This window comes from Rhineura floridana, chromosome 20, assembly GCF_030035675.1.
Source record: "Rhineura floridana isolate rRhiFlo1 chromosome 20, rRhiFlo1.hap2, whole genome shotgun sequence".
Classification (NCBI taxonomy): Eukaryota; Metazoa; Chordata; class Lepidosauria; order Squamata; family Rhineuridae; genus Rhineura; species Rhineura floridana.
This window is the reverse complement of record NC_084499.1, coordinates 1,567,895-1,582,476: the sequence shown is the minus strand read 5'-3', so window position 1 is coordinate 1,582,476 and position 14,582 is coordinate 1,567,895. Positions and strand designations below refer to the sequence as shown.

At 50.7% G+C, this 14,582-nt stretch overlaps 2 protein-coding genes across 3 annotated transcripts in view; one reads left to right on the top strand and one right to left on the bottom strand.

The window, feature by feature from the left end:
* Positions 1 to 283: 283 nt before the first annotated feature.
* EDF1 (endothelial differentiation related factor 1) lies at positions 284 to 8,429 on the top strand. Of its 2 annotated transcripts, none has more exons than XM_061603745.1 (5): positions 284 to 540; positions 4,246 to 4,297; positions 5,461 to 5,612; positions 6,737 to 6,830; positions 7,908 to 8,429. In XM_061603745.1, the coding sequence occupies exons 1-5, from the start codon at positions 463 to 465 to the stop codon at positions 7,967 to 7,969; spliced, it is 438 nt and encodes a 145-aa protein (XP_061459729.1). In that variant the 5' UTR covers positions 284 to 462; the 3' UTR covers positions 7,970 to 8,429. The 2 variants fall into 2 exon arrangements, with proteins under 2 accessions (XP_061459729.1, XP_061459728.1); XM_061603744.1 differs by having other exon boundaries at positions 288 to 540; positions 5,452 to 5,612.
* A 1,024-nt stretch (positions 8,430 to 9,453) lies between these two features.
* Positions 9,454 to 14,582, bottom strand: part of MAMDC4 (MAM domain containing 4) — a 57,198-nt gene continuing 52,069 nt past the window's right edge. Inside the window, exons 26-29 of the mRNA XM_061604465.1 lie at positions 12,376 to 12,503; positions 11,361 to 11,475; positions 11,019 to 11,200; positions 9,454 to 9,674 (exon numbers count right to left, since the gene is read on the bottom strand). Coding sequence (XP_061460449.1) covers positions 9,627 to 9,674; positions 11,019 to 11,200; positions 11,361 to 11,475; positions 12,376 to 12,503 — 473 coding nt within the window. The 3' untranslated portion in view covers positions 9,454 to 9,626. The remainder of the gene's footprint in view (positions 9,675 to 11,018; positions 11,201 to 11,360; positions 11,476 to 12,375; positions 12,504 to 14,582) is intronic.

The window sequence follows — 14,582 nt, the reverse complement described above, 5'->3', positions numbered from 1 at the left end:
TCTCCCACCTACGTTCTGTACCAATCATATGGCGACATTTAATGATCGGCTTGATAGCTGACCTATTACAACGCGCTTCTTAGGGTGTTTATTTAGTCCAGACGGCCTTGGAGAACAGACGTGACTCCAAACCGACGTTTCCATCGCAACCAGTGACAAGATTAGGAAGTTTGATCGGCGAGGCAGCTCACCTATCAGGGATGAGAAAGGGCTGCCGGCCGCGTTGAAAAGGCGGAGGCGTAAAACGCCGTTATGACGACAGCCGATGGGAGGAGGGCGAGGGGCGAGCGAGTTGGCGGAGGCATATTGCCCCAGCCAATGGCGCCGAAGCCTCGGTGGTGAGTGGCCTGCGCGCTGGCCAATAGGCGCCTGTTTCCCCCGCCCTCGCGAGGAACGAGAAGGATGAAGGAGTGAGCGGAAAGGGGGACGGCCTATTGCGGAGGCTGAGCAGGAGGCGAGGCCATGGCGGAGAGCGACTGGGACACGGTGACGGTGCTGCGCAAGAAGGGCCCCAGCGCAGCCCAGGCCAAGTCGAAGCAGGTGAGGCCACGGCAGGCAGGCGCAGGGGCGAGTGCGCCCCTCGGGCCCCACCCCTTTTCTCCTGTGAGGGGCGCCGCGTCAAGCACGCACAGCCCCCCCCCGCCGCTGCTCTTCCCTAAGGAGCCGGCCAGTCTGTCAAGGGAGGCCACGCCCACCCCGGGGGCGCCCCAAACTGGCGTCAACAGACCCGAGAAATCCAGAGAGAGAAAGGCGTGGTGGGCCCGCCCACTTCTTCCACTGGCCCCGCCCACCCCGTGGCAGCCCCGCCCCTCTTCCCCTTCGTTGCACTTATTTAGCCCCATTTGTGCGCCGCACCCCGTGGCAGGCCCGCAAGCTCCGTAAAATATTGTGAAAATTCACCGGCGTTATTCTACTGGAGGAGCTTTGTGCATAGCATGGACTGCAAAAAAGACCAATAATTGGGTGTTAGAACAAATTAAACCAGAACTGTCACTAGAAGCTAAAATGATGAAACTGAGGTTATCATACTTAGGACACATAATGAGAAGACATGATTCACTAGAAAAGACAATAATGCTGGGAAAAACAGAAGGGAGTAGAAAAAGAGGAAGGCCAAACAAGAGATGGATTGATTCCATCAAGGAAGCCACAGACCTGAACTTACAAGATCTGAACAGGGTGGTTCATGACAGATGCTCTTGGAGGTCACTGATTCATAGGGTCGCCATAAGTCGAAATCGGCTTGAAGGCACATAACAACAACAACATTCTACTGGAAGTTATTACCGGGCTGAAAATGCTTAAGGAGAGCTTAAAATAGTGTGCAAAATGTTCACCCTTGTGTTAAAGAGCTTGGCCTGGCACCGAACTGACCTTAAAGTAGGCACCCGGCAGCACTCCCTGGGGAGAGTATGTTTCCTGTGCCTGCACCTTTTAAGACAGCATGCCCCTCGGGGCAGGGACCTCCTTCTCCTTTGCGAAGCACCTAGCAAGCGGGTGGTTGCATATCCGTAAATCTCTTTGCCCCTCCTGAGCCCTCTTCCCCACCTCCACAATAAGCCATAAAGTGCCACTTGTGCCGCTTCTCATGCGCCCTCGGTGCCCTCCAAGTAACCCCTTTCTTTGCAGAGAGCTAAATAGATAGTTTTGTGCAGTATTGGGGTGGCTTACGCCACCCGCACCTGCATTTGTGGATGGATAAGCTTATTGTGGCGGTGTCTTACCTAGCACCATGTTTTGCCACAGAAAACCAGTTGCTGGGAATCGCAAGTGGGGAGAGCTGCTATTGCCCCCAAAGGGCTGCTTGTGGGCTTCCCAAAGGCATCCAGATGGCCACTGTGGAAAGACGGTGCTTGGCTAGATGGGGCCATTGGCCTGATGCAGCTGTAGGGCACTGAAAATGTTTTATTCCATACATTTTTTAAATTCTTTTTTGTTACCTTTGGATGAACAAAGATAAAAGTACAATATTTTTGCCCTATCCCTTTATTCTGAACATGAAAACACATTGACAAGGACGTGTAACTGCATAGTCTTTCCTCCACTTGCCAGCCCCCACCGCTCTCTTTCTCCCCTCGTGTCAAATGTGAAACTGGGAGTTCCTTGGGGCAGCACAGAGCTCCACGGATGTGGATGACAATAAATAAGCGGGTGACTTTTGACTTACCCTTTTCTCAGCAAATGCCTGTCACCAGGGGCAGAGTCTACATGCAGCCAGGCAGGGCAGGGTCCTCTGTGGCGCACAAGGTGCATGCAGCCTTGTTTGTATGCAGCAGCATTTGTAGAACCTCAAGCCCCCCCTTGGAATTGGAAAGAAAAATCTCTGGAAATACCTTTATCTGAGGGAGAAAACAAGGGTGGGACCCAGGAAAAATACCCAGCATTTCTATAAATAATTCCCCCACCTTTGTAATCTTCCCTGCTACTTGTGTGTTCTCCCTTGTCACTTGAAAGTTGACTTCATGAGGAGCCCCAGTTGTTTTCCTTGCCTCTGCTTTGAGGGCCATGTTGCTTTCCCAGTGTGCTGGCATAGCACAGATGTGCACCTGTTCAAAGTTCCACTGCTGTGGGGGAGAAGCAAGGCAAGGGGCTGCCTAGGAGGGGCATGTGACACCCTGTGATGATGCACGGATTGCAGGGAGCTCCGATGGGCATCCAGGACCCTTCCCCACAAGAGGCCTCCCGTGCCAAGCTGGTGGAGAGTTCTCCAACACAAGCTCTGGTCTCCAAGGAGCAGGACGACCCGTTGCTTGGAGCTTGGATTAGTATTTGCAGGGACAGAGTTGAGGCATGTATTTAAATTTGTGGCTGCAGTTGAACGTTTGGCGCTTGTTCTACTTTTGCTAAAAGCAATGGAAGTGTGAGCACTGGTCGCAGGGAGCGCGTGGCCTGTGAGGCAAGCTTTTGATGGGCGACATCCTAGTTCACGGAGGCTGGGTCTAACAGCTGGGATTTTTAAATATTGCTGCAGATCAGCTGCTGGGGAGAAAGGTGTCCCCTTTCTGCCTTGCTTGTGGGCTTTCTAGAGGCATCTGGCTATTGGAGAAAATAATTAATAGTAGTATTTATATAGTGTCCCCCATGTACATAGCACTTCACAAAGAATGGGAGGGCAGATTTCTGCCCCAAGGCACGTCCAATCTAGAAACCGGTGCAAGGAAGTCAACAGAAAAATAGGGAGGGGAGGGGGGGCAGGAGAAAACTGAGGAAGAAGGTGCCATTGAAAGGATGCTGGAAGCTCCTCTGAACCTTTGGTGTGCTCTGGCAAGGGGTCATCTTATGTTGGTGGCCCACCCATTCTCCAAGGAGTCTCCAAGGTAATGGGCAAGGAGAGAAGTCAGTATAGCTTCCTCTCCCTCCTGGAATAAGCTGAAAAATATTGGCCAGTCCAAAGCCATGCAGAGTCTTATGTATGAGCAAGGATTTGAACCCTGCTTTAGGCACTCTACCACACTGCCTTCAGGGAATATCATTTTCAACTGAATAAACAGTGGCCAATGTACTGGGGGGGGGAGAGAAATGTCAAATCCCTGACAGGCTGCAATGCTCAGCAGGTGGGCTGTGTCTGTCTAGCAAGGCCACAAGTTGCAAAGGCCCTTTTTATTACAAAAAAAAGCTCCGCTAAGGAAGTGTCCGCCCTTCTTCAAGATCTGATCTCAGCTAGATGCTCCTAGGTGACAGGGGTAACAGTGGCAGCTTACTACAGTCTTGCAAACAAGGCCACAGAAGATAATACTGGCCTAAGCAGGCAGAGGTGGGGAGATGGAGAGGACCTTCTTTCTCCTTCCCTCAGGGAGTCAGGCAAGTTGCTGATTACCGTCTTGGCTTTTTACATAATGGGGCTGGATTGCAGTTATCTTCATTACTATTTAAAAATGAGTTTTCCTAAATATCCCATGTTAGCCGTGAAACCCGGAGATATATGGGAATTTTAATGTTTTTTCTGAATATATAGGGTTTGGGGTGGTGTAGTGCTAGAGGCCAAACTTAACTGGGATGTACAGCACCAAAGATGTCACAGAACCAAAGCCAGCTCCTGCCCCCCCTTCATTTGTGTTGTCTCTGGGTTGCTTGGAACCTTCCCATGGAGTGCTTTGTACCGCAATGGCTTGCCTGCCTAATTAAGACAGTTGCCTTTTCTGTTTAGGGCCAATTATCTCTCAAGTGCACCCCACAAAAAGATCTTTGCTTGTTTTGTCTCTCTTTTTTTTCCAGATGCTCTTAAACTTATTTCTTAATTTCTAGGCTGTCCTAGCTGCTCAGAGAAAAGGGGAAGATGTGGAGACCTCCAAGAAATGTTGGTATTTTTTTTAAAAAGTCAATTTGTCAAGCAAAGCAACCATGCTCCCCTAAGTAACATAACACATGCACCTTGCCCAGTAGACATTTTTTTCTTGATCCGTTTCTTTGCTGTGGGCCCTGCTGGGGTCCTGAACACTCCGTCTTCCTGCAGGTGGGGGGTAAATGAGATCTATACAATTATGCACAGTGTGGAGCAAGTGGGTGGAATGGAGTTCTTCTCCTTCTCATGTCACATTAGAACTTGGGGTCACCCACTGAAAAATCTGATGGCAGTGGATCCTGGGTAGAGAGAAGGAAGAGCTTCTACAGAGGGCAGAAATAACGTGTGGAACATGCTGCAGCAAGATGCAAGGGCCACTGACTTAGGTAGGCCCATCCAGGGTTTTAAGTTGGGATAGCTGCTTGGGACCTCCAGGGTCAGCCTCGTCCTGGAGACCAAGTGCTGGGTGGCAAACGGTGGGAAGGGCTTTTGCCTTCAGCGCCCTGCCTGTGGGCTTCCTGGAGGCATCAGAAGGCCCAACGTCCAGTCCCTGGGATCGCTAGGTCATGCAGGGAAAGGCTTCTGCCTGAAACTCTGGCGAGCTGTTGCCAGCATAGACAGCACTGAGCTGGCTGGATCAAAGGTCTAACTCAGCACAGCTTTCTTTCAGAACTGCTTTTCTGAACTGGACTGTCTGTCCTTGGCAGCGGTGATGGGCCTCCTTTTTTGTTCCAAGCAACCAGAAGGTGTCCAGCCTCTGCACAAAGTACTGTTCTTAGCTGTCATTGCTGATAGGCGTTAGTTGCCCTGGATTTATCCAGCTCCCTTTTCAGAAAGCAGCCCTGGTGGCCATCCACATCTGGGGCCATTTCAGATTTTGTGAGATTGCCCCTCTCTCCATCCTGACCATTGGCCATGCTGGCTGATGTGTGTGGAAGTCCAGTACCATCTGGCTGTGAATTCCACCAGCTAGCTGAGCACTGCATGAGGACATTCTTCGCCCTCTCCTTCCATCACCCTTCCCATCCTGCGCAGGTCAATCCTCGTCCATATCTAGCATTTTCTAAGCTTTTCCCCAAAACGCCTTCAGCGGCAGAACCAACTTGCCAGTCCTTTCTACCTTCTTCAAGAAGCTGCCAATGCTAAGGCGCCCCTGTTCCATCCCCCAGGGGCAGCAGGCCAAAACAAGCAGCACTCCATCACGAAGAACACGGCCAAGCTGGACAGGGAGACGGAGGAGCTTCACCACGACAGGGTCCCCTTGGAAGTGGGGAAGGTGATCCAGCAGGGCAGGCAGAGCAAGGGGCTGACCCAGAAGGACCTCGCCACGGTAGGTGTTCGCCCGCTGGGGGAGAGCCTGCAGGGGCCAGTTGAGGTTGGCCAAGGGGTGGTGACATCGCTGTGGGTGGGGAAGGAGCCCTTGGGGACATCTGGCACGCCTGCTGCCTGCTCTGCCCCCTTCCTCCAGAGGAAAGAGCCTGGAAGCTGCCAAGAGAGATTCCTCCTCCTCCCCGTTGCCAACACATTCCTAACGAATTTACTACGCCTTTGTGCAGACCCCCTTTGGAAACCAACCTTAGCCACAAAGCCAGGTATAAACAAACAATATGATGGTACGTGGGAATCTGATTAAGGTCCATTGGGCACCCCCTTTGTACCCTGTTGGAGCACATCAAGCCCTCTTGCCCTGGACATGGCTGAGGCAGGTTTCTGGCATCCGCTCCCCAGCTGCCGTGGGATGCTGTGCGTGCACGGTCATGTAGGTGCCAGTGTGCATGCGTGAGAGAACAGGGCAGCCTGGGCTGAGGTGCCAGCAGCCATCCGAAGTAGCAGAAGTGCGGGCCTTCCACAACTCCCCACCTCCAGGGCGGCAGGTCATTTTGAAAAGAGGCATTCCTCTTTGTCATGGGGGGGATGCCTCTTCTATGGAACACACAGGCATCGCCTGAAAACAAAGACCATTGTATGTTCTAGAACTGTTGTTTTTGGTCATACGCAAATATAACTTAGGAATCAGCTAAGAGATCTTTCATTGGATGACAGCCCTAGTCTTCTACTGTTCCTAGAGAGGGCAAAGAGCCCTGTCCTTGGGCCAGCGGAGCCCTTCCTTAGCTGCTTCTCTCTACCTTCTTTTCAGCACATGATGGCCACATGCTTCTAAACATGTTTGCAACAATGAGGACTAGAAACTTAAGGACAGATGAGATTTTTAAGAAGTTGAATTCTGAACCTGTTAATCCACTGCCCTAGTCATACATTATACTTTCATCTGCAAGCTCTCCTATAGATTCAGGATTCCTCGAATTTTTCTTCTGTTATCTGGCACTGCAGGGGGCCATTTTTCCTCACAATTTTTTTAAATTCTGCATTACATTTAGTGGGTGGGTTGGCTGCTTTTCATTTGAGATTGCCTGTTTGCAATCTCAGGAGTCTTACTCTTCGCATCTTTTTTAGAAAATCAATGAGAAGCCACAAGTCATCGCCGATTACGAATCTGGAAGGGCAATACCCAACAACCAGGTGCTGGGTAAAATAGAGAGAGCCATTGGTGAGTTTTGTGGGGTCCTGCCAAGAGGCACCTTGCTGTTGGCTTGGGGACAGCTCTGTGTGCCCTCCTGCTTCTGGGGAGCCACGGAAGCTCTCCTAGGATGACCAAGCAGTGGAGGGAGAGGAGAGAGAAATGAGTCCAGCTGTGTCTTGTGAGCATGCCTGTCTCTCCCACATGTGGCATAGGGAAGAGATGGCCAGGGGTGAGCCTGGGAGACTGTCAACGAGAGGACCCAGTCAGAACGCCAGCCCCTGCTGTCTGTGTTTTGGGCAGGAGTCCATGAACTTTGCCAAGCCTTTGCTCAGCCAAGCGTGTTGTGGCCACCAAGAGCATGTTGCTCTGCCAGGAGGCCCTGTCCCTCTGCAATGCAGGCTGAGGTGGGAGACCCTTCCATGCTCCAGGCTGGGGCTGGGCTTGCTTTGGCTTTGAGCTTGCCTGGTGCTCTGGATCTTGGCGCTGGGGGGGAGCAGGGATCCTCCTTCCCCACGAGGTGCAAAGCTGAAGCTCATCCTGCTCTCCGGAGACCCTCTGAGCACCTGCAGTGTTGAGCACAATTGTGGCCCTCTGTTCCTGGCATCACTGCAGGAGCAGAATACTTGAACCAGGATGTGTAAACCTGGATCGTCAGCATCTTGAGCAAGGCTTTGGCCCTCCGGTGAGCTCAGAGGAGCGTCGCGTGGGATTGGAAAGGCCATTGTGCCAGACTCGCCCACCCCCATGTCAGCATGGTCTGGCACTCTTCAATGTGCTGGCAGGGATGAGTGCCCGTGTCAGTGGCCACGTGGCTTCCAGTCCTGCCTCCAGTTCACCCCAAGCCATGTAACCTTTCTCAGCCTCAGTTCCTCTGCTGTAAAGTGGGAAAGAGTCTTAGTCGGTTGTATGAGTGAAAGGCACTGAAAGACTGTAAGCTGTTTCTGCAGACTTCAAGTTCCATGTAAAGCATTTGCTGCAGTAACACGTTGCGACTGTAACCGATCAAGGCCTCCTTCAGTCCATCTTGGGTTTTTCAGCAGCTCTAGCCGTCCACTTGCCTGTTGCAGCCCCATCCCACAGCTGCTCCTTCTTTTCTCGTTCCAGGTATGAAGCTTCGCGGGCGGGACATTGGTAAACCCCTCGAAAAAGGCCCGAAAGGGAAGTGATGACAAAGCCTCGAAATCAGTTTGCCCCGACTGGTCTCGCCTGGCCGTTTCCTGGGCGGCCGGGTCTCTCTCTGTCTTCGCCAAGCTCAGCAAGACCGCTTGAGACTTGCTAGAGGGGAAACCTGCAGAATTTCAGCCCTTGCTGTCTAAATCGGCCAATTTCCCAACTGGTGACGTGTTCTCTCCTGACTCTCTCCTTCCGTCTTGAGATTGAGTATCCAAAATCTAATAAATGCTGCATCTGAATCTGCCAGGGGCGATAAAGAAAATGAAATAGTGTTGTTTATCTTTTGGTGTGTGGAGCAGCTGGGGTTGGTCTCTGGCTGAAGCATTTGTGGGGAAGGGCAGGATCCAGAGAAACGGTGGAGGCATGGGTGGCAGATTTCTCCAGCTGTTTTTCGTATGTCCATTTCTTCCAGCTGCTCTAAAGGGATCTCAAATAAAGCTTGTTACCCTTCAAGATGAGGCATTCGGCTTGCTTTTCAGTCTGTTCATTGATGCTATGCTGGGTTTTTGTTTGGGGGGGGGGGGCGTTGCTGGACCAGGTTGACCTCAAGAGTGGCTTCTGTTCCTACACGCAGTTTGCAGGCCATACACCGCATTCCAGCAGTGGCCCTTTTAACTGTATATAGTTTGACCCTTTGCCTTCTAGGCTGCTTTTGCCTATTGTATCTGGGGGGGGGGGGTGTATGTTTACAGTTTTCTTGTGCTGTTGATGTTTAATTATTGTAAGCTGGCGTAACCACTATTTCAACAATGGAAGAGTGGGAAATGCATCTTGCTTGAATATAATAAATAATTATCTGCAGTCTCCCTTGCAGAAACTGTGGGAGGGCCAGAAACCCATATTCAATTGGATCCAGAGGTCCAACTGGGGTGAGGTGGGGTGGGGGGTAGTTAGACCCACCCACAAAAAGCAGCTGCCCTCCCCTGGACATGGAGAATCTACTTTTGCCATTAAAGCCAGCAGCTAGTGCTAGACCTCCTCTTCCAAAATAATTCGTCCAATATTTTTTTTGCATACATGGTCTTCTCAACAAGTAGTCACCATCCTGTCTTGCAGCAGAGAGCTATACAATTATGTCTCATGAGAAGATCTCTCTTTTAGCAGCCCTGAATCTCTTCTCCATCAAATTTCATCACTATTCAAGAGAGAAATTTTCCTGTCTCCACGCATAATTTTATGAGCCTCCCTTGTGTTTTGTCTCTCTCTTCCCCCGAGCCCTCTGCACTTCCTTTTCTTTTACTAAACGACAAAGCCCCAGACGCTTCAACCCACCGTTTCCCATCCTGGTACCCTCAAGGTGTTGTTGGAGTCCAGCTCCCAGCAGCCGCCATGGCCAGAGGTCAAGGATGATGGCAATCTGGAGGGCACCAAGTGGAGACGGCCACTTCAGCCACCCTACGTAGAGACAGTCTTCCAACTCCACAGTCAGCAAGCAGGGTGGGGGTGGGAGATATGAAGACAGACTTGTCTACTGATGTGGCCAGAAAGAAAACTTTTATTACACTCCACATGAACCAAGCCACATTTCCCCCCCAAAAAACAGGATGTTATAAAGCATTGTGGAACAAAATCACCCTTGATGGTTCAGCTATGCAGACCAATGGTTGTGGAACAGTGCCAGGCCCGGCCGTTGTTTGTTCAGATGGTGGTCTACTCTGTTTCTCTGTCAATGGGCAACTGTGGTATCATCACTCTGTCCTGCAGTCAATCAAAGGCAACAGTTTATTTACTATCCTGGGCAGAAGGAGCAGCTAGGCACTGTTCTGTCTATTCTTTGAGAATTCTTTTCCCATGCCCTAGGAGAGCCAGTGTGGTGTAGTGGTTAAGGCGTTGGACTATGACCTGGGAGACCAGGGTCCGAATCCCCACACAGCCAGCAAACTCTCTGGGTGACCTTGGGCCAGTCACTGCCTCTCAGCCTCATGAAAACCCTATTCATCGGGTCGCCATAAGTCGGAATTGACTTGAAGGCAATACATTTACATTTAGGGGAGCAATGTGTGTTGAGACCTTGGCACCAAGAGAAGGAGCTAAGTGAGATTTGGGGGTGGGGGCTTCAGTATCCTTGCCCTTCCCATGACTAGGAAGTAACCAAAAGAAGAGCATCAGAAGTGCCTTGCAGCTGGACCAGGCGAAAGGCCCAACTTGTCCAGCACCCTTTCTGCCACACTGGCCAACCCAATCCCTGATAAGAAGCCCAGTAGCCCTCTCCTGCTCATGTGGGCCAGTAACTGGTTTTCAGAGGCACGCTGGGATATAGTATGTAGCCTTCATGACCAGTAGCCAGCCTGCTGTAACATCAAGCACAGCAGCACAAGTTACACACGCAAAGAAGACAACGATTTCATCACTTATGTAAAGTACAGCATTCAGTTTTTGTGGGAATGAGAAGTTAGGCCAGCGGCTGCAGCCGTTAATGGAGGAGCAGCAGCCATGAGCAAACCTGAGGCCAAGAAGAGCCACATCAGGCCCAGGTGGCTCCACCTGGTCTCTTACGCTGCTTCCCCGGCCATCCCCTTCTTCCTATGCAGGATAAACCATTTTCCAAACTTCATTGGAGCAATAGTTGCTGCAAAGCAGAGCATGGAGACTCGTAGCCACGAATCTGAGTCCAGAGTCTACAGTTCTTTGTTATTACGGCCTTTACAAGGCCCGCTTCCCAAGGGCACATGCCCCAAGAAACCTTGGAGGGACATCAGAGTTCCTCCGGACCCAGTTTAAAATCCGTTGAGCTGCACCCACTGGCTTTCATTGGAAACAGGCCTATCGCAGTCTGCCAAGTCAACAAATAATCTAGCCCTTAGCTGACAGACACAGCAGAGCAGCTGAGTGCATCAGCAGGGAGGCCGGTCAATGGAAGGGCTTTGGCTTCTGCTGAGGGAAAGCCTGGCACCTGGGCAAAGAGGCTGCACAGGAGCCTAGGATGGTGTGCCTTTTAACCGAGAGCCACGCTAATAATTAACAGCTAACCAGCCTAGACCTTCTGCATGCAAAGGTCCACCACTGAGCCACTGCTCTTCCCCTTCACGCAGGCCACCTTACATCTCTAAATGCTATGTTGTCAAATCCTTGGATGCTGGCAGTCTCCTCTGGCATCCTGGCTCCTGATGCTTTCTGCTTCTTCAGGCAATAGATGGTGCTTATTGCGGCAACAAGCCCGAAAAGGATGGAGCACACAATGCCAGCAACCAGCCCGGCCACAGAGTCCTCGGCAGAGCTGCTACCTGGGCAAGAGAGAGAAAGAGAGAGAGAGTGTGTGTGTAAGGAATGCTGTTAAAAGCATCACGCCGCCAGCTCTGATTGGGCAGAGCTACAGCAACAGGTGGAGAGGTGATGGCTTTTCTGGAACAGAGGACTGGGGGGGGGAATAAAAGCTGTGTTCACCTTCCTCTTGGCTCCCCTGGGGCTTATCACAGCCAGCCCCAGCTGTGTAAGAGATATCGTCCACAGCAATGGTCTCTGAGCTTGGCCACGCTCCGCTTGTGGCTTCCAGCACGATCTGCAAGGAGAAGAGAGCTAGGACAACCAGCACCAGGGCTTCAGCAACCTGCTGTCCCTCAGATGTTTTGGACCACAACTCTGATGGGAACTGCAGCCCAAACCATCTAAAAGGCAACAGGTAATACACCATGTGTAATTAATAAACCTGTGGAACTCATTGCCACAGGCTAAGAGGAGGTGGAAAGCAAATTATTTGCTCTTGGAAAGAAACAGAAATCATTAACCGAAAACGTATGTCTATGAATATGCAGTCCTCCTCTCTGGATCCTGTAGGTTGACTCCCCTCACAATTTCACTGCACGAAAAGAACTGACGCCCTCCTAGGTCAGGCCAAAGGGGCCCTCCTAGTCCAGTCTCCTGACACCTGCAGTGGCCAACCAGATGCCTCCAGGAAGCCCACTCGCAAGACTCGCATGCAACAGCCCTCAGTTTTATGCCCCCAGCATCTGAGGTAGTCTCCTTCTGAACATGAAGGTTCTACTTAGCTGCTGTTGCCAAACCTCTCCTCCAACCCGCATTTGTCTAATCCCCTTTTAAAGCTTTCTAAGCTGACGGTCGTCTCTACATCATGTGGCAGCAAATCCTAACATGAATTGTGTGTTGTGTGAAGAAGTCCTTTCTTTTGTCGGTCCTGAATCAACTGCCCAACTTTCCCTATGCAGCCCTGAGTTGTAGCATCCTGAGGGAGGGAAAAGACAAGCTGCATAATTTTACCACCCTCAGTGGTGTCTGGGTTTTTTCTTTTCCCTTTCTGCTTGCACCCAAAAGCCCCAAATGTCTTAGCTTTTCCACTCAACCCTGATAGACCCGGTTGTCCCTTGCTCACCTTGACAATGTCCGTCTGAAAAAAGGGACTCAACACACTGATGGAATTTGCTAGCATTTGCAGCAGCCTTACCTGGAAATTGGTGAGACTGGACACGAACAGGCTTTGGTTCATCCAGCCCCGGCTTTGGTGCCCCACGGCATGCCACACCGTCCGCTCCCCTTCTTGGCCAGAGAGGAGCACCCTCAGCTCTGCTTCGGCTGGCAAGATAGACAGACCCAGGGTGGAGGATATTAATGGGGGGGGGGATAAGACTCAATCGTCAGATCACTGAGCCACACCCAGAAGAATCATAGAATCACAGAGTAGGAAGGGACCTAGAAGGCCATCGACTTTTAAGTAGAGACCTTATCCCAGTCTGCATCTGTGCTGGAATTGGAATTGCTTTTTAATATGTTTTTAAAGCTTTTTTAAAAAAAATGTTTTGTTTTAATATGTTTTTAAGTATGTTTTGTTGTAATATATTTCAAAGTCTGTTTTTATGATGTTTTAGAGTGTTTTTAGTGCTTTTGTTTGCAGCCCTGGGCTCCTACTGGGAGGAAGGGCAGGATATAAATCTAATGAATAAATAATTGTGGTAGTTTACTCATCATTTGTATAGCACCATGAATATGCCTCAAAAAGGCAGTCCCTGCCCTGTGGAGCTTACAACCTGAAATCTGAGCCAGGAGAGGGCATGGAGGAAAGGGAGGGGGCCAGAGACAGAGGTAAACAGCAGGGTGGGCGGAGGGCACATGGGCCTAGTTTCAGTGGCACGTGGGAGACAAAGCATTTAAGCCAAAGCCATCCTGGGAAACGTGGACTGGAAGGAAGGTGGCATCGCACAGGTGCCCTGGGAAGAGGTTCTGGGCAGAAAAGCCCACAAAGGAGAGTGAGCAGGGGGCTTTCCACTGCAGTGAAGGTCACAGGAAGGGGTGCCCCGATGACATGCAAGGGCAGAGTGATTAGGGAACGACAAGGCCACAGTGGGTTTTGAAGGCACGGAGTGGCGATGCTCCAGGAAGCCAGTGGGTTGGGCAGAGGTATATGGTCCAAGTGGCGAGGGAGGTGAGTTTAGGCAAACCGTCCCAAGAGCTGAGCAGGCCCAGCTGGCACAAGGCACTTTGAAACTCAGTTCAGCTCCTCCAAAAGCTCAGCTGCATTCCTCACCCTTTTGTTGCAGCACCTTTGCTAATTGCCAGCCGCTAGGTGGACAGCTCAGATCTAAGGTTTTGCAAGCAGGCCCGCTGCAGTCAGAGCCGCTCCGGCTGCTCCAGGCTTAGCCAGGTTTCTTGACCCGCTCCCACCCACCTGCTTTGCCAACCAAGCTGAAAATGGAAGATTAGGAACAAAGTGGCAAAATATTTCAATGTCATCTTCTGCTCTCAAAAAAGGGCACAAATAACTTTTTTTGGTTTAGCATCCATTTAGGAATAGGCTCTGAATTAACGAGCGTATGTAAGGGACCTGGTGATGATGATGGTAGTAGTCTTGGCGTGAGAAGCCTCTAACCGTGCTTGGTTGAGCTAATGCCTCCATGTCACCTGTCTCTGCCATTGGCTCATCCACTCTGATTGTAAAGAGGATCAGCATAAGAGGAAAGTGCGTAGAGAAGGAGAAGGTGGATGAAGTCAGGGCCTGGTGAAAGTGGAAGAGGTTATAGAAGGAAAGTGGGGGGGTGGAGGGAGGAATGAAAAGAACTACTGACGTCCTAGAGCAGATGACTTGAAATTCACAGATGGAGTAGAAATAACTGGACATCTACATGAGCAGCCCATTTCCATCCAAGAGGGTCATGATAGAGCACGAAGAATTCAGCCCCTGCAGTTGCTTGTTTTCCTCATCCCTCTTTCCATCTGTGTCGTCTCTTTTTAAGACTGTAATCCTGTGGGCCGCAGGCCCTGTTTTAATTCATTTGTAAGCTGCTCAAGGAGCTTTTCCAACTGAAGAAAGGGGTACAAATGTGTTGAATGAATGCATAGGGTCATATACCAAGTCAAAACATTGGCCTATCTAACCCAGGGCCAGGACTGTGCCAGACAGCAATGCTCTGGCGGTCTCACTCCACAGGACTCCAGGAGTCACATATTGCTTGAGGAACATTGTTCTCTAAACTTGTTGCTCTACTGGACAAACCAGGATGCTGATTCGTCAGCCAGCGAGCTTTTTTCATCCCTTCTTTCCTTTATTATTTATTTATTATTAAATTTACATCCCTCCCGAAGGAGCCCAATTAAAACATCTAAAAACAATTCCGGTACAGATGCAATTGAAGGGGAAAAGACAACAGAGACAGCCCT

Bases quoted from the DNA above. Each gene is read 5' to 3' on its own strand.
- EDF1 (XM_061603744.1), top strand. From the start codon at position 463: ATGGCGGAGAGCGACTGGGACACGGTGACGGTGCTGCGCAAGAAGGGC. The intron at 4,298-5,451 runs GTTGGTATTTTT...TCCATCCCCCAG, and splicing joins TGTGGAGACCTCCAAGAAAT to GGGCAGCAGGCCAAAACAAG. The intron at 5,613-6,736 runs GTAGGTGTTCGC...CATCTTTTTTAG, and splicing joins CCCAGAAGGACCTCGCCACG to AAAATCAATGAGAAGCCACA.